The sequence below is a fragment of the Nicotiana sylvestris genome, chromosome 9 (genome assembly GCF_000393655.2).
Source record: "Nicotiana sylvestris chromosome 9, ASM39365v2, whole genome shotgun sequence".
Lineage (NCBI taxonomy): Eukaryota > Viridiplantae > Streptophyta > Magnoliopsida > Solanales > Solanaceae > Nicotiana > Nicotiana sylvestris.
Window position 1 is genome coordinate 79901503 of NC_091065.1, and position 25666 is coordinate 79927168.

A 25666-nucleotide genomic window follows, 5' to 3' on the forward strand; every position below is an offset into this window, starting at 1 on the left:
CGGGCACAATGAGTGTAACGACCCGACCGGTCGTTTTGAGCTTTTGTACTTTGATCGCTAGTTCTCAGGCATGACTTGCCCCGTGTAACGTATTATGACTGATGTAGATCGTTGGTTTTGGTTTTCAAGAAAAAAATCGGGTTTGAAGGAACAGTCTTAGTTGAAAGATTTGAATTTGAAAGGTTGACTAAGAGTTGACTTATTTGTATATGAGCTCGGATCGGAAATTTTATGATTTGGATAGTTTTGTTGGGTGATTTATGACTTAGAAGCATGATCGAAATGCATTTTGGAAGTCCGTGGAAGGATTTGGCTTGAATTGGCAAAGTTAGTATTTTGGCGAATTCCGGTTGATAGATGAGATTTTGAACCAAGGGACAGAATGGAATTTCGATAGTTGCTGTAGCTTCGTTATGTCATTTGTGATGTGTGTGCAAAATTTCAGGTCAATGTCGTTTGGTTGGCTTTTTGATCGAATTCGGATTTCGGAAGTTTTGGAATTCTTAGGCTTGAATCCTAGGGTGATTTGATGTTTTGATGTTGTTTTGAGCGTTCCGAAGGTTGGAACAAGTTTGAATTATGTTATGGGGTGTGTTGGCATATTTGGTCGGGGTCCCATGAGGCTCGGATATGTTTTGGAAGAGTTTTTGGAAGATTTTGCCGTTGTGAGCATAAGCATGTAATGATCCAAAGGTCCATTTTTAGTTCTAGAGATCGAAATTTGATTTCAAGACTTTCGGAATTTTGATAATGAATTATAGGACTGATCTGGAAAGTTTGGTCTAATTTCATCAAGCCGCGATTGGGTTTTTGACACGAAACATGAGTTAATTGTTTAACGAGCAAAATGGGTATTGAATTGAGCAAATGAGCTCCGAATTGAGTTTCGACTGAAGGGCTATGTTCGTATTATTATTTTTGACTCATAGGAATAAGAATCATTGAATTCCGAGTTCGTATGATAGAGTTAGAGCCTTTTTAGTGAAACAAAAAGCTACTGCAATTTTCTGGGCAGTTTCTGCATTTTTCGCGCGTGTGAACAGTAACTGCACCTGCGTGAACAGTATCCGTGTACTGTACCATGTACAGTAAACATGAACAATATCCATGTACAGTACCCCCGTGAATAGTGTTGTGAACAGTACCGCGTGAAACAGTCCCCAAACGCGTGAACAGTGCCCCCAACATTTTCTAGGCAGATTCTTAAGTTCTGAAAATGGGACTCGTCCCATTTTCCATTTTTATCAAATTGGATCTCGGGAGAGGCAATTTTCGGGAGATTTTCAGAGAATACAACGGGGTAAGTGTTCTTAACTTAATTTTGGTTAGATTACCCGAATCTATTACTAGTTTTGGCATTTAATTGGTGATTTTAGTTGGGAAAATCTTGAAAACCCTCTTAGTTTAATTTGAAGATTTGAGGGTCGAGTTGATGTAGGATTTTAGTAAAATTGGTATGGTTGGACTCTTGGTTGGATGAGGTTTCATATTCCGTAATTTCTGTCGGGTTTCGAGACGTGGGCCCCACGGGCGAATTTTGAGTGCAATTTCGGATTTTTAATGGAAAATGTAGAATTTCATATGGAATTAATTCCTATAATTTTTATTAACTGAATTGAATTATTGTGGCTAGATTCGAGGCATTCGGATGTCGATTTTAGAGACAAAGGCATCGCGAGCTAGAGGATTAGCCGGTTCGAGGTAAGTAATGATTGTAAATACTGTCCTGAGGGTTTGAAACCCTGGATTATACGTCGTTGTGTTACTTTGAGGTGACTTGCACTCTGGATGACGAGCGTGGGGTAGAGCACCGCTGGGGATTGTGACCTAGTCCATCCCGAACGAATATTTTAATGCGTATTTGATAGTTAATTGTTTGACATTATTATATTTTTGGGTTGTATGCCATGTTTGGGGCCTTGTGCCGACTTGTTGAGACCCTTAGGGGCATTTTTACTATCTTTCCTCACTCTATTTGTTTGAAAGCATATTCTCAGTCATGTTTTACCTGTTTACTGCTCAAATCTCGCTTTATCACTATATTCTTAAAATGTGGAAATTGTTTTGGGCTGAGTTCCCTGTTTTACTGAGATATACCGAGGGTCTGATTGTGAGATTAATGACTGAGATAGACTGAGAGTCTGATGGTGAGGTTAATGACTGAGAGAGGCCGAGGGCCTAGTTGTGAGGATTATATATCTATGGATCGGGCTGCACGCCGCTGCAATGTATATATATATATATATATATGTATATGGATCGGGCTGCACGCCGCAACGATAGTTATATGGATCGCGCTGCGCGCCGCAGCAATATACCGCTTGGGCTATAGGAGCCCCTCCGGAGTCTTCACACCCCCAATGAGCGCAATCGACTATTTATATGGATCGGGCTGCATGCCGCAACGGTTTCTATATTGTACCAATTGAGCGAGAATGCTGAGTGCGAGTACTGATTGGTAAGAGTTGAGTCACGAGTGACAGAGAGGCTAGCCCGAGGGGTGATAGATATATACATGCATATGAGTGATGTTTTTGCCTGAGAGGCCTGTTTATGGACTTATTGATTTCACTCCTCTTTAAAGTGAATTTCTATTGAATATATTGATTTATCGACTGTTTTCACTCATCTTTATATTGAGCCTCTGTCGGAAAGTTGAACAAATGTTTTAAAACAACTTTTATTTAAACTGGGGTTTATGAGATGTTCAGAAATTAATCACTGATTTAGCATTGGTTATTTCCACTGAGATTTTTAAGTTATGAAGTGTTTATGATTACTGTTTTGCCCGATGGGCTGTTTTAAAAACTATGTTTTCCCTGAGGGGCCGATTATGGCTTTAATCTCTCTTATTATCTTAAATGGTATTGAACCCCTACCGAAACTGCTGGAAAGTATTTCAAAATGATTTTTACTAAAAGCTGGAATTTAAAAGGGAAGATTGACTCGTATTATGATTTAAAAGCCTGTTGTGTTTATTGAGCCTAACGTGAATGTGGATTCATTGTTTCCTACTGCTCAGCCTTTATTTACTTTTATTACTTACTGGGTTGGAGCACTCACATTACTCCCTGCACCTCGTGTGTAGATTCAGGTATATCGGAACCCAGTAATGGGTGTTGATAGCTCAGCCGCGGAGTCATCAGAGTTAGCAAGGTGGCTACATGACGTTCGCAGCACCGCTTCCTTTCCCTCATTGTTGTTACTGTATTTAGTACATTTTTGGACTTTTGTTGTATTCAGAACTTGATAGTTGCTCATGACTAGTGACACCCCGATGATGAGCTGTTATTTTGTTCCGCACTGTTATTCCAGGATTTTATTATGAAACATTGTTTAATTTAAAGACTTAAAAATGACTCTTAATGCTCAAAGGGTTAAGGTGAGTATTGTGTCGGCTGGCCTTGTCTTTACGAGAGGCGCCATCAGGACCGGTCCGGTTTGGGGTCGTGACAACAAGGCTCCCAAATTAGGACACAAATTTACATTCCCGCAATATGTGTTTAAATACTGCAAACATTTCAGAACCCTTAAAGACTTGTTTACCTTTTGTTTTTCTTTATCCCTTATTATTCCCATTCCCTAAGGATGGTTCGCACGTACTGGCATTATTAGCATATCACACTAGATCTAGAGGCCCTCCACCTCCTCCTCCTCCAAGTAATACAAAGAGCAGTGGGAAAGCTAAAATGGATAACTTAAGTGGTATTCGAAAGGAAAATGCGGAGAATGCGAAAACTTCAGATGGTCGGAGTACTCCAGAACCAAATGATTTGGTTTTATGGTTGGAACAAAATATACTGGAGTTACAGGGAGAACTTGACCAGGTCCGCAACTTAGAAAACCTATCCCTCACCCTGAACGTCCGCGATATCAACCAACAAAATACCAAAAACCCAGTACCTCCCCAAAATACACCAAATCAGCATCCATAAAACCCTCCCGCACTGCATCAATATGCATTTCCACCTCAAAATCCCAATCCCTTACCGATACCAACTCCACCACAACACCATCATCAAACAATCCAATACCCACCAACCGCTACCTATCACACTCCTCACACTACAAGAAAAACGACCTTTAAGGAAAAGAAATCTGGTCCCTAAAGATCCAAAACTGGTCCTAATAGAGCCATTACGACCGGAAAAAGCTGGTCGCCACCCATCGTAATAGCCTCCGACACCAAAAGTCAATAACGACTGGTTTAGAAACCCGGTCATTAATTATTGTTTGCGACAGACAAAATATCTTGTCGCTAAATACATTTAGAGACAACATATCTCGTCCCAGTAGACGATTAATATATTATGAAAAATATATATTTGTCCGTCGTTAAAAAGTATTAGCGATCAGCCTTCTCCTCCCTAATAGATAATAAAGATATTATGGAAAATATATATTTGCCCGTCCTTAAATGTTTTAGCGACCAACATTCACCAGGATAAGACACAAAAGAACATTATTAGAACTTTCTCAACATGCAGTTTCATGTTGTAAAAATGACGAATATTATCTTGTATACTCTTTTTTCCTTTTAATGATAAGCTAGTCTTACATCCTATTTGATGTCCTAAAGTATACATTCTCAGGTATCTGCATAAGGTCTTATGCATTTTGAAATATATTCTATCCCTATATCTCTCTGATGTACTACGAAGCAAAATCAGTTAGTTTTCATGCATCAGAAATAGGATAACGAACAAACAGTCGATGCTGATTAAAAACTATTGACAGACAACAATTCAAATTTGAGAATGAAACGGAAGTGTATCTGAATATGGCAAGGAAAATGACAATGCTAATCGAACACCAACAACAGACAACAATCAAGATTGGCGAAAGAGAGTAAGTGAATCAGAAACCCATGCATTATCCTCAAGAAATTCAACACTAATCTTACTTTCAATACACGTGATTAATAATGTGGTTATGAGCATCCACATATTCGTCAGATATTATTACCTGGACTTACTATTGTTAAAACCTGTAGCCTAATTCCTTATCATATATTTCTCCTTTATTAGTCAATAACTTGATTATAGTTTCCACAACTGCTTGTAATTGATTATAGCCTAATTCATGTGATGAGCTTAATAACAGTTAAGGTTGAGGCCTCAATAATGTCGGGACGAGTAACCCTCAATGCTCAGATTTTCTACTTCCAACTTCGTGAACCCAAGCTGTTATTCCCATCCTTGAGGCTCATTCATTTATAATATTGCAACAAAGATAGAAATAAGATAGAAATGACTATATAAAATTAACAAAAGAAATAATTAAAAAGCAGGGTATACTGTTATTAACTTGATCAGTAGACAAAAGTAGTCATTCAGCTTAGCGATGTCGTAGGCGAGACATGTGATTATTGAGCAGCGAAAAATTCCCTTATTTTCTTCATTTCTTTCATCCCAAGATATGATCCCGATGATCATTCATGTCAATAGTCTCAAATTTATCCTACAATAATCAAAATATCCATTTGGTTAATGCACTGTTCAAGAAGTAGTTCATTGTGCAAGTTTAAGAAGAAGTTCATTCATAGTCTCAAAATTTGTTTCAGTATCATCACCAAATCGGTAAACTAACATAGGAGTTTCATCTCGAAAGGACTTACATAGTTATCCAAAGAGCACACTGTTCCCTGATGCATGCGCCCACATTTGGCATCTCTGTCCCTATCACTAACTGGAGCATAACTTCTGTCATGGGCTGCTTTCCAGACACGCCCCATGACCCCTTGGCCGCTCCCCATGGCGGCCTAGCAAGCCTCACAATGCCTAGCGCCATGGTCGGCCCCGTGGTCTTGGCTGCGCCAAGTGACAAGCGTGCATGCGCCTCTGTCGCCCCACCGATGCCTCTCGCCAGCGCCCAAGGGCTGGCCAATGACAACAGCGCCGCGCGCCCTAACAATGCCGCCCGCGCAGATCCTGATGCCTTGCCAGCGCCCAGCTGCAGGCCCATTCCAGCAGTGCCTCGCGCACAGACCCTGATGCCAAACACCAGCGCCCAGCCTCAGGCCAACACAGCAAGTGTCGCGCGCGCCCAAAGCAACGCGCGCGCAGAACCTGACCCGCAAGGCAAAGTTGCTGCCATCGGACTTAGTTCTATCTTGTAATAAACTAAGTCCTTTTCGTTGTAATTATAGGCTAGTTTACATCATTTTCATTCAGTGTGCTTCTACAGCTTTATTAGGACTCGTCATGTAATGTTGGTTTATTTTTTTAAGCATTATTAAGGGGGACCAAACAATCAAACATTTTCAAGCAAGCAATTTTCTGGTGTCTCTCCCCCTCGACACCGCATCTTTTGTAATCAGCATTTCAGTCATCAATAAAATCATCATCATCATTCAAAACCCAGTTCTCTCTCAGCTTCTGCAATTGCTCGTGACATTGGTTTTCCCGCACGACACTGACAATCTAGTCTAGCGTGCGGAGGGGACCTCATTGGCAGACAACAACCGCACTGACATCGATTGCTTAGCCTTACGTTGCCCTTCCAAAAAATATCAGGAAGGCGTTGCGTAACACTTCACACGCCACATGTACAGAGGTAATTGTGCCCACATTTGACATCTCTGTCCCTATCACAAACTGGAGCATAACTTCACACGCCACATGTACAGAGGTCATTGTGTATGTCATGTCAATAATATGTCCGCATTCTCTGTCCACATCACTAGAACATGAATTTGGATTGACCCCTAGCATGTTGAATTACTTCTTCTCCTATCAAAATTCTATACTACCTCCATATGGTTATATACGTTGACAACGATGTCATTACTAGCATAAACAGAAATAATTTGAAAAAACAAACAAACCAACTCTATTTTATATTGCCTTGAAATAAAGTTGCATTTCTATTTTCACAAGGTTTGCAGCACCTCACTGAACAAGCTAAATCACAAATAGAGCATCACGAAAGAGGCATGCTGGACCATATCCAATATTGCTAGGAACAAAAAGAGCATGTCGCAATTGTACCTCAATAGCTGCCCAAATGTGATTCAACTTTTCTTGCTCAATATCATTTCACGATGATACTCCCAGCGGACACATATTGCGGTCACGAACTATTCTGCCCAAGTGCCTCGAAAATAGTTTGTTATTTGTTCCAATCGTTCGATTGTTGTAAAAGGTTACTTTTAGCTTTTGTCCAACTTCAAGTGATGCAACTTCTTTGCACTTGTTCCTACCTCGAACTCTTTTTACCTTTTTAGGATTAGATGAACCTACAGTTGGATAATTTGGTAAAACTATAGCAACAAAATTTAGTTTTACAAATTAATAACACATGGATTCAAAATGTCATACCTGTTTCAACTGTTTGGAAGTTTTTCATAGCTTGATCACTAGATGGAGGCAATAAAATATTGGTCTGCATATGCTCTTTCTTAAGAACCAATGAGTTTTTATCCATTGTTCGCATTTCTTAATTAGAAGACATGGTAAAATTCGATCTTGTGCTTTTAGGAGTTTGTATACGTTGATTAGCATAAACTGCATTCTTATGAAAATATCCCACCTCATTTTCAGAAATCCCTAAAGAGGAGTACAAAGATCTAGGCGTTTACTCCCGTTCCTTCCTTATAGCACCTGGACCCAAGAAATCATATTAGTAAAAAATATGGCATTTAATTATATATGCAATTGATTAACTGATAGCTCAATGATATCAGTATAAATTAGCAACATTCAAGAATCTGCAACTCCAACAAGACAATAGGAATCAAACAAGTCATGATCCAACATACCCAAAATTTATGTGAATCAAAAGGTTGCTTAAGACGAATAAAGGCAAAATTTCTTTGCAGAAATTCTAAGAAAGCAATAACTTGCTGTCAAAATTTTACTTAAATAGTGTTGGTCAAGGTTAAAGGTTGAAGAAACAAAAAGGCATAATATTCTGAAACAGTACCAATCCAAACACACTGCGATTATAGAGTAAATGATCAACCAAACTACTACAATAGGAATCAAATAGCTGAAATTTGAATCAAACAACTGAAAGCTTAAACAAACATGGAAGAAGGAGGTAAACATCGGAGATGAGAATGAAGGAAATTTCTATAACTTCTTGCCTACTTTTTCCTTCCAGTATCTAGTTACTTATACTAACTCCCAGCACCTTCTTGCCCTTCATGTGACTTGCCAGAGTCAGAACAAAATCGGTTAGCTTCTTTTGGCACAGTCCTCACATGCGTGCTCCTTCTTGACAACACTTTCTGGACATCTAGGTTGGCATTTTTCTTGTCCAACTCACCCTCCAGCTCAGTAGGCTCTGGGTGCACAACATTATCCGCCTAACAATAGGTGCCTAACCCTTCCAAACATAAAACTAAAATTCTTATGTGTCTATTTTTTTCCAATTTGTAACTGTACGAATTGCTACATATATCCCAAACCTTTCCCCTCCCTCCATTCATTGATAGCCATTCACCATAATAACTACTATTAACTAGAATAACCAGTCAAATTTAAAAATGCTCTAATAATTGACAAAATAACCATTCATTAGCCACAAATTCTGCAATTACAACTTAAATAAAGTACGCTGTTTTACCAAATACCTACGACAACTACTTTACATCTTGATTCTAGTAGCCAAGTTGCAATTTAGAAGTTTTAACTATAATACAAACCACATAAAATAATATACCAAAAAAGCACTTTCTACAAAATAATTACCAAACCATTTCAGACTGTGGGAAACAGAGATTGCAAAACTCCAAACATTTGACCAAAATATTGAATGACACGTTGAAAATGAACTGTTTTCTCATTTTTTATTTCAGATTTGAAAAAACTTACTTGTTTCACACAGAAGATGAGACACACTTGGGATTCGCAATCAAGGGAGGTCGAAAACTGGGTAGACCTGCGATACACAAGCCAACAAACTCGCAACAAACTCGATTTAAGAAAACAAAATTCTTGAGTCGTGAATAGAGAGACAGACGAGTTCTGTGTATGTTTAAGACACTAGGGCATAACTTTTTGTTTTTGGAAAACATAGAGTTTCTTTTAATTTTTTGGAATTTTTAATTTTAGGATATTAGTTTAGGCGCCTATTTTTTAGAAAATAATATTTTTTTAATATTTTATTATTATATTGGACGGTACTCTCTCCCGCTCATCGCCCATGTTGGTGCCTACTAATATCATTTGGGACCGGTTACTAATTTTTTAGGGACCAGATTTAATACCTTCGCAATAGAATACAAAATTAAGGACCACAATATAATCTCGTCCTAATACATATACTTTTAGAGATAGGATTATTAAATCATCCCTATATCAAAACTCAACCAATGATCACCACTACACCCAAATCGCTGGCACTCACCAAAACAACCCTATATATGTGAAAACCGTACCTCACTCTACTCAACCAATCTCCTATACACCATAATATACTGAGAAAGACCTGCTCATCAAGAATGTGGCTGAGGAACTCAAGAAATTGACAAGTCGAGTTCAGGGTGTCGAAGGAGGCAAAAGGATAGAATGTCTGAATTTTGTGGATCTATGCATACAACCGGACGTGGAACTACTAGAGGGTTACAAACCTCCCAAGTTCGAGATGTTGGATGCAATGAGTGGTCCCAATGTTCATTTGAGAACTTACTGTGACAAGCTCGTAGGGGTCGGAAAAGATGAAAGGATCCGAATGAAGCTCTTCATGAGAAGTCTTACTGGAGATGCCCTGTCCTGGTACATAAGCCAGAACCCTAAGAAGTGGGCCAATTTGGTGAGTATGGCATCAGAATTTATGAACCGATTTAGGTTCAACACGGAGAATGCACCGGATGTCTTCTACATCCAGAATTTAAAGAAGAAGCCAACTGAGACCTTCCGTGAGTATGCTACCCAATGGAGGTCAGAAGCAGCCAAGGTCAGACCAGCACTAGAAGAAGAACAAATGAACAAGTTCTTTGTTAGGGCACATGACCCACAATATTATGAAAGGTTAATGATCATTGAAAATCACAAATTCTCCGATATCATCAAACTCGGAGAAAGGATTGAAGAAGGTATCAAAAACAGAATAGTGACAAATTTTGAGGGATTATAGGCCACGAACAAAGCATTGCAATCAGGCGGCATATCAAAGAAGAGAGACATGGGGGGCAGTAATGGTGGCTCAAGGCCCAAAATCTCCACTCACATACCAAACACCTCCACCCATATACCAACCCTCATCTCCCAGATATTCCCAACCAGCCATTGCCTTATCATGCCTATAATTCCCAACCATCTCATTTTCAGTCACCTCCGACTCGCCAAAACTACCCAAGACCCCGACCTAACTTTGATCGTAAACCACATAGACAATACACCGCTATTGTTGAACCTATCGACCAGCTGTATGAAAGGATGAAAGCCGCTGGTTATGTCACTCCTATTCCTACTGTGGCAGTGGAGAACTTATCTCAATGGGTCAACCCTAACAAAACCTGTGCATACCATTCCGGTATGCAGAGGCACACCATTGACGAGTTTCGAACATTGAAAGATAAAATCCAGACATGGATTGACAATAAGGTCATACAGGCAAAAGAAGCTACACCCAACATCCGCAACAATCCTCTCCCAAATCATAGGGGCGGTGGGATACATGTGATAGAGATGGATGAAGAATGGGATCCTGAGGGGTCAATAGGGCTTATTCGAGAGGGCGATGACTTTAAACCTGCAGTTACACTCACTTCTATTATAGTATAGACGCAGTCGCCAGTCGAGGTTGAGGTAGCCGTATTGGTTCCATTTGAGGTAGAGGTTGCTCCACCTGCAGCCACACCTATTCCATTTGAGGTAGAAGTGGCAACACCTTTCACAGTGACAGTGTCAACCATACCTCCTTTCAATTCCAAAGCAATAACATGGGATTACGTTGCCGAAGCTAGGCGAAAGAGAAAGGCAAAGATGCAAGAATCTGATGATGCACAAGGAATAATCAGAACTGAAAGGGTCTATACACCTGAACACTTGAGAGGATCGAGTGAGGAGGCCACTACCAAGCAATCTGTAAGTGAAACGGGCCATATGATCTTTGGAGGAAAGTACAGGCGAGGGAATACTCCGTTATTTATCATTTGAACAAAACCCCGCTCAGATATCCATCCTATCACTATTACAAAATTCAGAGGCGCATAAGAATGCTTTGATGAAGGTGTTAAATAAAGGTTACGTACCCAACAATATCACCTGTGGAGAAATGGCCAACATGGTAGGGTAGGTGCTAGAAAGGCATAAGATCACCTTCTACGAGGATGAAATACCGCTTGAAGGGTTGAATCATAACCGAGCATTGCATATCACGGTATAATTTGAAGACAAATTCATTGCCAGAGTCCTCATAGATGGAGGTTCAAACTCAATATTTGTCTGTTGGATACTCTAAAAAGATTTAGCAAAGGTTTCCATGAAATACGGGCAGAAAGTATGAACGTGAAAGCCTTTCATAGGTCTTATAGGGCCACGATTGGGGAGATTAATCTTTGTCTGTAGATGGGGCCAACTTGGTTCGATGTTGAATTCCAAGTGTTTGACATATCAACTACATACAATCTTCTATTGGGTCGACCTTGGATACATGCCGCTGGAGCTGTGGCTTCCACACTACATCAGGCCGTGAAGTTCGAATGGAACTATCAGTAGGTGATTATTCACGGAGATGGGAGTAACCCCATTTACACCAATCAAACCATCCCAGTTATCGGGAATAGAAGAAGGCTAGGAGGGGAAACTTATCACCACATCGAACATGTCAATGTCGTTGAGAAAGACAAATAGTGAAGTAGAAAAATAGAAAGCATACTAGCATGGTATGAACCCGACAAAGGGCTTGGGAAGAATCTCCAAGGCATTACTAAGACTATACAGCTGAAACATCATGGTACTACCTTTGGGCTCGGATACCAGTATACATGGAAAGAGTATGATAATTGGTCGCCTCCGTGGCGTGGACCTTATTACCCTCTCGAGCAACCAGTGCCATATCTAGGTCAGACTTTTCACCAGGTTGATATAATATGGGGAACTGCAGAAGAATAAACTTTAGCTGGGCTGAGGAATTTGTTCCTAGAGGACGAGGATATGGATTGCAGTGCGATAATTAAGGAGGAGGAGGAAGAAGGCCTCACCATTTAGACTGTGGAGAAGGGAGCTGTTCTCAGGAACTGGACCGCCACACCATCCCGGGCTTGCCGAGTCCCTGGGTAGCTTGGCATTTAGCCTAATTTATTTTTATAGCCATGCTAGGCATTTTAGATGTTTTCAGTAATTTTATTTTAAATATGCGTTTTGTTTCAAAATAATTGCTCGATTCATCGAGCCGTACTTGTTTTGGATGTTTTCAATTTTTAATCAATGCATTTCTATTTATTATTCATTATTATCTTTCACACTTTTATGTCTACAACATTATTATTACTTTTCCTGATGAACCAGTGACTGTGACATGTAATGAGACAATGCAACATAAGGATAGTGACTCAGAAGAACAGGATGAAATACGTGAGGAAGATGTTAGAGAGGTTGAGAACTTTGAGAATAAGCCTAAGTCCAACCTGGACGAAACCGAAGCAGTAAATTTGGGAGACGCCGAAACCGTCAAGGAAACTCGCATAAGCATTCACTTATCACCGACAGAGAAGGAGGAGTACATTTGTTTCTTGAAGAAGTATGATGACATCTTTGCATGGTCATTTGATGACCTGACCGGTTTGAGCCATCTATAGTGGCTCACAAGTTGCCTACCAATCCAATGTGTCTGCCGATGAAGCCGAAACTCAGAAAGTTCAAACCAAATGTGAGCTAAAAATCAAGGAGGAAGTTACTAAGAAAATCAAAGCCAAAGTCCTCAGGGTAGTTGAGTACCCAATCTGGTTAGCCAACATTGTACCAGTTTCGAAGAAAGATGGGAAAGTCAAAGTATGTGTTGACTATTGAGACTTAAATAGAGCAAGTTCCAAGGATGACTTACCCACTGCCAAATATACATATCCTGATCGACAATTGCGCCAAACATGAGCTCTAATCCTTTGTGGATTTCTTTGCGGGTTATCACTAGATTTGGATGGATGAAAAAGACGTAGATAAAACAGCTTTTATCACACCATAGGGGGGTGTACTGCTACAAGATGATGTCATTTGGTCTAAAGAATGCTGGGGCACTTACATGAGAGCCATGAAAATCATCTTCCATGATATGATACATAAATAAATAGAGGTGTATGTTGACAATGTCATTATCAAATCCAAGAGAGTCACATATCATATAGCAGACTTGAGAAAGGTCTTTGACAGGTTAAGGAGGTATAAAGTAAAATTGAACCTAGCAAAATATGCATTCGGGGTTCCCGCAGGAAAGTTATTGGGATTCATTGTAAGTCGTTGGGGAATTGAGTTGGACCCGTCCAAAGTTAAGGCTATTCAAGAGTTACCGCCACAAAGGAGCAAGAAGGACGTGATGAGCTTCCTAGGACATCTTAACTACTGTAGTTGCTTCATAGCACAGTCCACAATCATATATGAGCCCAACTTTAAGATATTGAGGAAAGATGCCGAAATAAGTTGGACTGAAGATTGTCAGAAGGCTTTCGATAAAATCAAGGAGTACATGTCCACACCACCAGTCCTGGTCCCACCGGAACCTTGGCAACCTTTGCTACTCTATATATCTGTATTAGATGGAACTTTCGGATGTGTTTTGGGACAACATGATAAGACAGGGAGAAAGGAGCAAGCCATATACTACTTGAGTAAGAAGTTCACACCTTACGAAGCACCATACTCTCTGCTAGAATGCACTTGTTGCTCTTTGACCTGGACAACCCAGAAATTGAGGAATTACTTCTATGACTATACCACATACCTCATATCCAGGATGGACCCTCTAAAGTACATATTTCAGAAGCCTATGCCGACTGGGAGGTTAGACAAGTGGTAGATACTGTTAAGTGAGTTCGACATCGTCTATGTAACTCAGAAGGCGGTCAAAGGACAAGCATTGGCAGACCATCTTGCTGGAAATCCTATGGGAAGAGAATATGAACCCTTGAAAACATATTTTCCTGATGACGAAGTGTCATAGGAGAGGACATTACTGAAGTATACTGCGGTTCCAGAATGTTCTTTGATGGAGCTGTAAATTTCAAAGGAGTGGGCATTGGAGAGGTTTTGGTATCAGAAAAAGGTCAGCACTACATTGTATCTGCGAAGCTTAGGTTTCCATGCACCAATAATATGGCAGAATACGAGTCTTGCATCTTGGGGCTCAATCTGGCCATTGATATGAATATACAGGAGTTACTGGTGATTGGAGATTTGGATCTTCTGGTACATCAGGTTCAAGGAGAATGGGCTACAAATAACACCAAAATATTACCATACTTGTATCACGTACATGAATTGATGAAAAGATTCACAAAAATAGAGTTCAAACATGTGCCCAGAATTCAAAATGAGTTCGCAAATGCACTGGCCACTTTGTCATCAATGATACAAAATCCAGACAAGAATTTCATCGATCCCACCCCGGTGAGAATTCATAATCAACCGGCTTACTGCGCTCATGTTGAGGAGGAGACAGATGGAGAACCTTGGTTACACGACATCAGAGAGTACTTGGTAAAAGGAGAATACCTAGAGCATGCGAACCATACTCAGAAACGCACACTTTGGAGGTTGTCCAATCACTTCTTCCACAACGGAGGAAACTTGTACAGAAGAACTCCTGATTTGGGATTTCTAAGGTGTGTTGATGCAAAAGAAGCTTCTAAGCTACTTGAAGAGATACATGCTCCTGCGGTCCGCATATGAATGGTTTTATCTTGGCCAAGAAGATACTTAGGGCCTGTTATTTTTGGATGACCATGGAGACAGATTGCGTCCAGTATGTCCGAAAATGCTACCAATGTCATGTACATGCTGATATGATAAAAGCTCCACCAAATGAGCTCAATGCAACAACCTCACCTTGGCCATTCGCCGCCTGGGGAATGGATGTCATCGGTCCGATCGAGCCTAATGCTTCAAACGGGCACAAGTTTATTCTAGTGGCCATTGACTACTTCACAAAATGGGTAGAGGCCACATCCTACAAAGCTGTAACCAAGAAAGTTGTCGCAGACTTTATCAAGGATCGTATTATTTGCCGAATCAGAGTTCCCGAGTCCATTATCACTGATAATGCCGCCAATCTCAACAGTGATCTGATGAAAGCTATGTGTGAAATTTTTAAATCAAGCACAAGAACTCCATAGCATACAGACCTCAGATGAATGGAGCCGTAGAAGCCGCCAACAAGAACATCAAGAAGATACTAAGGAAGATGGTAGAAAACCACATACAATGGCAAAAGAAGTTACCCTTTGCCTTATTGGGGTATCGCACTAAAGTCCGCACATCAACTAGGGCAACTCCCTACTTATTGGTTTATGGTACCGAGGCTGTCATTCCCGCCGAGGTAGAAATTCCTTCTTTAATGATCATACAGGAAGCCAAACTCAGCGATGCAGAATGGATAAGGATCCGCTATGAGCAATTGGACCTTATAGATGGAAAGAGAATGAACGCAGTTTGTCATGATCAACTTTACCAAAATAAAATGTCTAGAGCTTTCAACAAAAGGGTAAAACCAAGATAGTTCACACCAGAACAGCTGGTGCTGAAGAAGATCTCCCCGCATCAAGATGAAGCTAAAGGGAAATTCTCTCCCAAATGGCAAGGTCCCTACATGATTCACCAGGTGCTAATAGGAGGAGCACTCATACTTGTAGAAATGGACGGAGAAGTCTGGCCAAAACCAATCAATTTAGACGCAGTCAAGAGATACTATGTTTAGGCTGTCTACCTTTTCTTCATTTGACGTAATTGAACTACACTCCTGATTCCTGTTTAAGAGGGGATACGTAGGCAGCCCTATGGGTTTGGTCATATCATAATAAAATTTTCATTTTCCCTAGATTAGAAACTGGGACAGAATTTTGAGGAGGACCCTCAAAATTCCGGAGCATGTCTAGCCAACGCCTTCATAGGCTAGGAAGTCAGCAATTGACTAAGAAACTGGGGAAGAATTTTGAGAAGTATTCTCAAAATTTTGGAGGATGGTCAGCAAATTTCTTCGCACGCAAACAACCGAAGAATTATTTACCAAACTGGGGCAAAATTTTGAAGGAGACCCTAAAAATTCTAATAGGAGAAATTTGTAATATCTTTGAAATGTGTTACAGTCATCAGTTCATCTAAATTACTTGATATTTCACTATGTTTTCTAAAATAACTCTACTTTCATCAATAAGTGCATATTTTCGAAAACTCTATTTCCATGACAGCCAGGTGTTACCCAGGGAAACTCAAACCAGGCCTCCAGAACGGAGTAGAGCAAAGCCAGCAGACAGAGGCACAAACCAACCTCCCCTTACAAAACTTACAATTTTCTTTGAGCGCAAGCACATCTGACGTAACAGTAGCATTCACAAATATATACGCAGCAAAATCACTATCAATCGGGCCACCAGACAGCAAATTTATCTCCAGCTAAGAAATACTTTACTCATATTTACCAACTGTTCATTGCATAAGGCTAAGCATTGACTTCTCTTTGCATGGGACTAAGCCCTGTCCCGAATCTTGCATAAGGCTAAACACTGCCTTCGGTTTGCATGAGACTAAGCACTATCTCGAATTTTGCATGAGGATAAGCCCTGCCTCCACATTTGCATAAGGCTAGGCACTGCCTTCTCTTTGCATGGGACTAAGCCCTGTCCCGAATCTTGCATTAGGCTAAGCCCTGCCTACACATTTGCATAAGGCAAAGCACTGTCTTTTCTTTGAATGGGACTAAGCCATGTCCCGAATCTTGCATAAGGCTAAGCACTGCCTTCCGTTTACATGAGACTAAGCCCTATCTCAAATTTTGCATGAGGCTAAGCCCTGCCTCCACATTTGCATAATACTAAGCACTGCCTTCTCTTTGCATGGGACTAAGCCGTGTCCCGAATCTTGCATGAGGCTAAGTCCTACCTCCACATTTGCATAAGGCTAAGCACTGCCTTCTCTTTGCATGAGACTAAGCCTTGTCTCAAATTTTGCATGAGGCTAAGCGCTGCCTCCACATTTTCATAAGGCTAAGCACTGCCTTCAATTTACATGGGACTAAGACCTATCCCGAATCTTGTATGAGACTAAGATCTGTTTCCATCTACATGAGGCTAAGTCCTGCCTCCATGTATGTATAAGGCTAAGCTCTGCCTTCTCTCTGTATGAGACTATGTCCTATCTCAAATCTTGCATGAGGCTAAGTTTTGCCTCCTATTTGCATGAGGCTAATCATCATCTTTATTTGCCAAGACTAAGCGCTGTCTCTCTGGCGCTATCTATTTGCTCCTCTCTCGGGCTAAGCTCTACCCTCAACCTCATAAGACTAATCCTTGTCTTGTTGATTTTAGCATCATCCTATGGGCTGAAACATCGCCAACTTGTCCAAAGGCGTCATTGTCTAAAGGCATCATTCTCATAGCCGGAAGACACCATGCCATGGCCTGATGATCTCTCAAATTTGCATATCATTATTCAAAGGTTTCATGGTTCGGAGGTACCATTTTCATGGCCCGAGAGCATCATTTCATGGCTGCGAATCTCCTATCTCACAATTCATGGCCCAGGACATCATAGTCTAAGGACGTCATCTGTACTGCCCAAAGACAATCTTTCATGGTCCAAAGGGAATCTGCATCATCTATATATTTGCATGAATTGTGTTTTATGTTTTGCAGGTAATACAGGAGGTAACCTTTCTCCAGATAGGAGCAGCTTCGCCCTGATTTTCGCTCATGATATTTTCACTTTGCCATTCATGACCGATTCCCATCAATCACCCACCTACTCTGCGATATCCGGATATCTACCCTACAATCCCTTCATTACACTCCAGAACCATAATCATAACTCCATCCTACATTACCCTTCACAAAAGAACCTTTGCTGAAACTAGCCACCATTCCTATAACAACTCTATCGGCTTCGTTCACCGGTGGGTCCAGAACTACACATGGCCTGATTCCTGTAAAGCCAAGGATATGTAGGCAGCTCAGAGACCAGGGTTCGACCTCTATTTTTTTTCAAAACATTCCAATCGGTCAAAATTGGCTATCATTTGTTTACCCGAAAACTCTTTCACCCTTTCCGGGGTAAAGAGGGACAGCTGTTGATACCCAGTTTTTTCCTATAATATTCTTTTTTTTCAAATGCATGTATGCCTTCAAAACTATGCATTAGCATCAGTTGACATTTTTCCAGAATTTCTACATTTTTAGGGATTTTTAATTAATTTATCCCAGTATTTTATTTATATAAATAAGTACAAATTGCATCACAAAAGACTTTATAAAAATTTCATGGCTTAATATTGCTATTTATATTTATATTAGGCTCAAATTATTTCATAAATAGCCATATTTGTATTTTTGGGGTTATAATTGCAATTACTTTGCAATTATAGCCCATGCATGCATTATTACATTATTTTACTAGACAATAGCCTTATATATTTTAAAAATATTTAGTAATTATTTTAAAACATTTCTAGGCATGAAAGTCATTTTTTATAATTTATTAACTATTTTTAAAAATTGTTTTAGCAATTAAAGGGGTATTTAACAAATAGCCTTTTTTAATTTTTGGACCTAGCCTAATTAAAATGCCCAAATTCGGTCCTAACAGCCCAAATCTACCCCAGCCCAAACCAATAAAATTTGACCCAACCCCAAAACCTTTTAGTCCTGGCCGTTGATCATAGAGATCAACGGCTACCATCACCCCTTTCCTTTCTTATCTCCAATAACCCCTAACCTTAATTCATTTACACAAAACAGCCGCCCTAAAACTCCTCTCCTCTCCTTATCTCTCTAAGAACCAACCTTAGCCCTAGCCGCTGCCATCTAAAACCAGCCCTAATCCCTCCGATTCTCACTCGATCTATGGATTTCCATGGTTGCTTGATTTTGTGATTTCATGGAAGGGCCTCGAAGAGATCTAGTCCAGATCTTGTTCAAAACTCTCCAAGAGTCTGTCTATGGTATGTGAGTGCTTTCTACCGATGTTTTATGGCTCAAATCTCTGATTCAAAGACCAGATTTTCTTTACCCTTTCTCTTTTCTTCAAAAACCTAATGTTTGGACTTGAATTTGTCCAGATCCTTGTAGATCTGGAGCAATTTTGAGTATGTCACTGATTTTTCCTTAAGGTTCCCTTATTGCTTTACTGATTAACCAATTTTTAAGCACTTTGCTATATTAGGGTTTGGTTTTCTCGTTATTTTTTGTTCGAATCTCTGCGTATCTAAATGTTTTCAAGTTTTCATGACCGTTTTCCTTAAGAATCTTCTGATTCCCTACTATTAATCAACTCTGAGTATTTTCTAAGATTAGGTTTTCTGCTTCGTCTATTTTGCAAATGGTTTTCTGAAATTTCTCATATTTTTGTTTAATCTTTCTACAATGACTATGTTCCAGACTTGATTGCTTGACTGTTCCTTATTTGATTTCTACATTTTCGTTCATCATTGTTTGAATAATTGACTGATTAGCCTAATTATCTTGGGTTTCACTTTATTTACTAAATTAATTTACTGATTGCTGTTTGTTTACCTTAATCATGAGTTTCTTAAATGAAACCTCTTGTCTATTTATAGGTTGATTAACCCTTGATTGGTATCTGATTACTCGTATTGCCTTATTTATGAAATTGATTACTTGATTTACGATTTCTAACCCTAATTGACTGATGAGCCTACTTCTTGCTTTATTTAAAATTCAATTAGAGTTATTTATGGTATAATTCCCTAACTTTCTGTCCCTATCAAGCTCGATTTATTATTTGATTACTTCCTTTACCTTAATAAACTATCCGTATGGTTCATGGATTCTTAGTAATTCCCTATTTGGGTATGATTTGGATTCTTTAACCTAATTAGCTATGTTTGTTGTGACCGTTAAGTAACTACCCCTAATTAAGGGGTCTATTCCGGATTGCCTTACATAATTTGATTCTATAATTATTTGATTGCCCCTAATTGACTGACTTCTGATTCTCTTTACCTTATTTGCTTTACTCTCTAAGTTCTATATATACTCTTATTCTGATAATTCTAGACACAAACACAGTTCATAAAGAATCTCTCACTCACACACATACTCTGCTCTCATCTTGCTGCTACTTGTATTCACTACATTGTTTGGCCGACTGAAAGCCAAGGCTAGACTACTGAGTTCTGTATATTATCATCTTCTATTTGCTATCTTTAACTGGTATGTCACCCCTCTCAATATCCTTTCACACACATTGAAGCTATACCTATGTGTTTCCCTGTTCATTGCCCTGACTATTGCTATGTAGCCAAAGTCATGCTTTCTCTTGTTTGTTGGTCTCAATTGACATGGTTACTTCTATATTTAAACTTCCGCTTTCTTGTTTATTGCCACAATTAGCATGATTACTTTTGTATTTAGGTCTTACTGCTTTTAATTAGCCTTGCTGCTCCTCCAAATTAGTTCTATGTTTTTCATATCTACTGCTTCAAGTTATCATGATTGCTCCTATTGTTATGCCCTACCTAGTGCTATGTAATCTGACCCTTTTAACTTATGTGTCTGCTATCTATCACTTCTACTCAGCACCATTAGGTCCTATTGAGTGCTATATTTGCTTGGTGTTAATCAGATACTTTTCACCCTATTTTATGTGTTCCTGTTTCAGGATTCCTATGTTCCCAGCCCCTGCTCTTCTCTTTGTGCAGTTGTTTGTTCTCAACATGCTATATGCCACCTAGTGTTAACTAATGAACTAAGCTAAATCTGGGAAATGGGAATCTCTACTTTGAAACTTTGTGACCATGTTTCTGCTTGCTGTTTGGTTGCTGAAACCTTTGCTTCAGAGTGCTGCAGTGATTCTGTTTACTTTTAAACTATTTTCTTAAAACTACGTCTATTTTCAAACACTACTCCTATTCTTATAACACCTAGGGTCTTGCCCCTCTAATGTAAGCATTGCTTACGAGTTCCTGAGGCTCCTCTGAACTTTGACACACTGGAGTTGGCTTTCCAAAATCGCTCATAAAGGGTTACTTTGAAGGTTTTCCTGGTGTGAGCATTGCTCGGGGTCCTTGAGGCCCTTAGGAACTTTGACACACCAGGATATTACTGGCTGCACTATGAGGTTATAGCACTTTTGGCATTTTGAAGGCCTGGTCTGCCAGGTTTATGTTTTTTGGGCATATATTCAGGCTCCATATAGTTGTATCAGTTTCACTTCTGTAATTCATTATTAATGTTGGTCTGTAATAATAATTTCTTATAAACATATATTGGGGAAATTAGTAAAAGGGAGGGTTGCTTATACATATCCTGTTGGGAAAGGGTAGATACCATGCCTATAGGTTGTTATAATATCTTTTCTACCTAGATACCATGCCTATAGGTTGTTACAATATCTCATTTATTTAGATACCATGCCTATAAGCTATTACAATGTTTGGTCACTTAGATATCATATCAATAGGATTCAAACCTCGATCCTGCATTCTGGATAACATGTTTATGATTTTGCTGCGATGTTTGCTTAGTTATCATGCCTATAGGGGTTTTGAAATTAATCAGTCTTGCCTGGAAAAGATCAGTTTATGCATACTAACAATGTTTAAATCAGTCTTCACTATGTTTTAAAACTAATCACTGCATTTAGATGTCATGCCTTTAAGATTTTAAAACTAGTTTTCGCATTTAGCTGCTCGCATTTGTAAGTCTAAAAACCAATTACTCAGCGCCTAGATCAGCATGTCTATATGACTTAATAAACTTAAACTGTTTTAAAATTGTTCTCAGATTTTTGATTGCATTTAGATAGCATGTGTATAGGGTATTACAGATTCACGCCTAGGCAAGACTATAGGTAATCAAGGTCTATTAAAAATTGTGAAACTGCTTTGCTTATTTGTGACTACCCAGACTCAACAGATTCTAAAATTAATAGGCAAACTGATTAGGTCTCTATCACTTACCTTAACTCAACGCTGCATATTCTCTGCTTGTCATGATCACCTAGATATCCTATTCTAGGGCCTTTCTTAAATATCTGAAATCCGCTATTTGAGGCGTGAACTTACTTGCTCTATCTGTGGAGGTAAAATGTGAGCCTTTTAATTGTTCTATATTTGGTCCAGTCCTACATGTTTTGTTTGTTGCCTAGAGTTTTCTTCCTTTAATTACCGTAGGAGAGTCTATATCCACCTTAACTAGAAGTCCTCAATACCTCTGGGACTATATAAGTAAAGGGATGGGTAGTGCACACATAAGATACATCTTAAGATTGCTAGAACGCTTTAGGCTGTGACCAAGAGGGGTAATTGGGTAGTAAAGGATATGATGACCTGTACGCTAATGCCACGTGTAACCTCTCTAGTTGAGAAAGGCTTACCGGTTATTGTACAGATGTGATCCTATAGGCTAACAAACCTAGGACTTCCCTCACATTATTTACATATTTGTGCTTAGACTGCTGTTAAATTTCCATTATTTGTATATGTGTGCTTAGACAACCTATATGTTAAAAGACTAATTCACATAATTGAGTTCGATCGGGACCCACTGTTGTGGACTGTGAGGGGTGCCAAACACCTTCTCCTCAAGGTTATTTTGAGCCCTTACCCAAGTCTCTAGTAATGCAAACCGGTTTATGAGTTATTTACTTTACCTTCCCTAACGCACCTCAAATCCATTAGGTAATGACTCTTCAAATTCAAATACCCAATTCCCAACAGGAAATGACTTGTTTCACCATGAATGTCGAAACTCGGACTCCACGAGGAAAAAGGGGGCGCGACAGTGGATGACGCCCTTAAACTATGATGTCCTGGGCCATGAATTGTGAGATAGGAGATTTGCAGGCCATGAAATGATGTTCTCGGGCCATGAAAATGATGCCTCTGACCCGTGACGCCTTTGAATAATGATGTACAAGTTTGACAGATTCTCAGGCCATGGCATGATGTCTTCAGGCTATGAGGATGATGCCTTTAGACAATGATGCCTTTGGACAAGTTGGCGATATTTCAGCCCATGAGTTACAATAATATGATGCTAAAAATCAATAACATAAGGCTTAGTCTTTTGAGGTTGAGGGCAGATCTTAGCCTGAGAGAGGCAAATAGATAGTGCCGTAGAGACAGTGCTTAGTCTAGGCAAATAAAGGTGATGATTGGCCTTATGCAAGTAGGAAACAAAGCTTAGACTCATGCAAGATTCGGGATAGGGCTTAGTCCCATGCAGATGGAAGGCAGAGCTTAGACTTATGCAGATATGGAGGCAAAGCTTAGCCTCATGCAGACGGAGACATGGCTTAGTCTCATGCAAAGAGAAGGCGGTGCTTAGCCTTATGCAAATGTGGAGGCAGGGTTTAGCCTCATGCAAAATTTGAGACATGGCTTAGTCTCATGCAAAGAGAAGGCAGTGGTTAGCCTTATGCAAATGTGGAGGCAGGGTTTAGCCTCATGCAAAATTTGAGATAAGGCTTAGTCTCATGCAAAGAGAAGGCAGTGGTTAGCCTTATGCAAATGTGGAGGTAGGGCTTAGCCTCATGCAAAATTTGAGACAGGGCTTAGTGTCATGCAAAGAGAAGGCAGAGCTTAGCCTTATACAAATGTGGAGGCAGGGCTTAGCCTCATGCAAAATTTGAGACATGTCTTAGTCTCATCCAAGAGAAGGCAGTGCTTAGCCTTATACAGATATAGAGACAGGGCTTAGCTTCATGCAAAATTTGAGACAGGGCTTAGTCTCATGCAAAGAGAAGGCAGTGCTTAGCCTTATGCAGATATGGAGGTAGGGCTTAGCCTCATGCAAAATTTGAGATAGGGATTAGTCCCATGCAAATAGAAGGCAATGCTTAGCCTTATGAAAATATGAAGGCATGACTCAGCCTCATGCAAGGTTCGGGACAGGGCTTAGTCCCATACAAATGGAAGGCAATGCTTAGCCTTATGCAAATGTGGAGGCAGGGCTTAGCCTCATACAAAATTTGAGACAGGTCTTAGTCTCATGCAAAGAGAAGGTAGTGCTTAGCCTTTTGCAGATATGGAGGCAAGGCTCAGCCTTATACAAGGTTCGGGATAGGGCTTAGTCCCATGCAAATAGAAGACAATGCTTAGCCTTATGCAGTGAACAGTAAGCAAATATGAGTAGAGTATTTCTTAGATGGAGATATACTCGGTGTATGGTGGCCCGATTAATAGTGATTTTGCTGCGTGTATATATTTGCAAATGATACTATTACGTCAGATGTGCCTGCACTCAAAGAAAAATTCTAAGTTTTGTAAGGGGAGGTTGGTTCATGCCTTCGTCTGCTGGCTTTGCTCTGCTCCGTTCTGTAGGCCTTGTTTGAGTTTTCCTGGGTAACACCTTGCTGTCACGAAAATAGAGTCTTTGAGAATATGCATTTATTGATGATACTAGATTTATTTTAGAAAACACAATGAAATATTGAGTAATTTTAGATGAACTAATGACTGTAACACATTTCAAAGACATTTCAGCTTTCTTGTATTAGAATTTTGAGGGTCCTCTTCAAAATTCTGCCCCAATTTGGTAAATGATCCTTCGGTTATTTGTGAGTGATGAAACTTGTTGAACCTTCTTCGGAATTTTGAGAATCCTTCTCAAAATTTTTCCCCAGTTTCTTAACCGATTTCTGACTTTTTGGCATATGATGGCGTCGGCTGGACTTGCTCCGGAATTTTAAGGGTCCTTATTCTGCCCCAGTTTCTAGTTTTGAGGGAAAATGAAAATTTTATTATGATATGACCGAACCCACAGGGCTGCCTACGTATCCCCTCTTAAATGGGAATCAGGTCAAGCGTAGTTCAATTAAATCAGATGAAGAAATGTAAATAGTCTAAACATAGTATCTCTTGATTGCATCTGAATTGATTGGTTTTGGCCAGACTTCTCCGTCCATTTCTTCAAGTATAAGTGCTCCTCCTATTAGCACCCGATGAACCATGTAGGGACATTGCCAATTGTGAGAGAATTTACCTTTGGCTTCATCTTGATGTGGGGAGATCAGCTTCAACACCAGCTGCCCCGGTGCGAATTGTCTTGGTCTGACCCTTTTGTTGAAAGCTCTGGACATTCTGTTCTGATAAAGCTGACCGTGACATACTGCGTTCATCCTTTTTCCCTCTATAAATGGTAGTTGCTCGTAACGGCTCCTTATCCATTCTGCATCGCTGAGTTCAACTTCCGGTATGATCCTTAAAGAAGGAATCTCTACCTCGACTGGGATGACAGCTTCAGCACCATAAACCTGTAAATAAGGAGTTGCCTCAGTTGACGTGCGGACTGTATTGCGGTACCACAATAGGGCAAAGGGTAACTTCTCATGCCATTGATTGTGTTTTTCTACCATCTTCCAAGGTATCTTCTTGATGTTCTTGTTGGCGGCTTCTTTGGCTCTATTCATCTGAGGTCTGTATGCTGTGGAGTTTTTGTGCTTGATTTCGAAGGTTTTGCACATGGCTTTCATCAGGTTACTGTTGAGACTGGCGGCATTATCAGTGATAATGGACTCGGAAACTCCGAATCGGCAAATAATATGATCCTTGACAA

General features: G+C 39.9%; 1 protein-coding gene and 1 long non-coding RNA gene across 2 annotated transcripts; one reads left to right on the forward strand and one right to left on the reverse strand.

Annotated features, from left to right (window-relative positions):
* Positions 1-5359: 5359 nt before the first annotated feature.
* Positions 5360-7582, reverse strand: LOC104211752 (uncharacterized). The gene is made up of 3 exons (XR_707221.2): positions 7320-7582; positions 6990-7237; positions 5360-5460 (listed from the first exon to the last, which is right to left on the reverse strand). It is a non-coding gene; the product is annotated as an uncharacterized lncRNA (long non-coding RNA).
* A 4899-nt stretch (positions 7583-12481) lies between these two features.
* Positions 12482-14831, forward strand: LOC138877818 (uncharacterized). Its single transcript, XM_070157461.1, has 3 exons — positions 12482-12731; positions 13238-13943; positions 14096-14831. Exons 1-3 carry the CDS (start codon positions 12482-12484, stop codon positions 14829-14831), a joined length of 1692 nt encoding a protein of 563 aa, XP_070013562.1.
* The last annotated feature ends 10835 nt before the right edge of the window (positions 14832-25666 follow it).

What these genes read in the sequence shown, in the direction of transcription:
- LOC138877818 (XM_070157461.1), top strand. Translation starts at nt 12,482, where the DNA reads ATGCAACATAAGGATAGTGACTCAGAAGAACAGGATGAAATACGTGAG. An exon ending in GTCATTTGATGACCTGACCG is followed by an intron (nt 12,732 to 13,237) that starts GTTTGAGCCATC and finishes ATAAATAAATAG; the next exon opens with AGGTGTATGTTGACAATGTC. An exon ending in AAGCCTATGCCGACTGGGAG is followed by an intron (nt 13,944 to 14,095) that starts GTTAGACAAGTG and finishes CTGATGACGAAG; the next exon opens with TGTCATAGGAGAGGACATTA.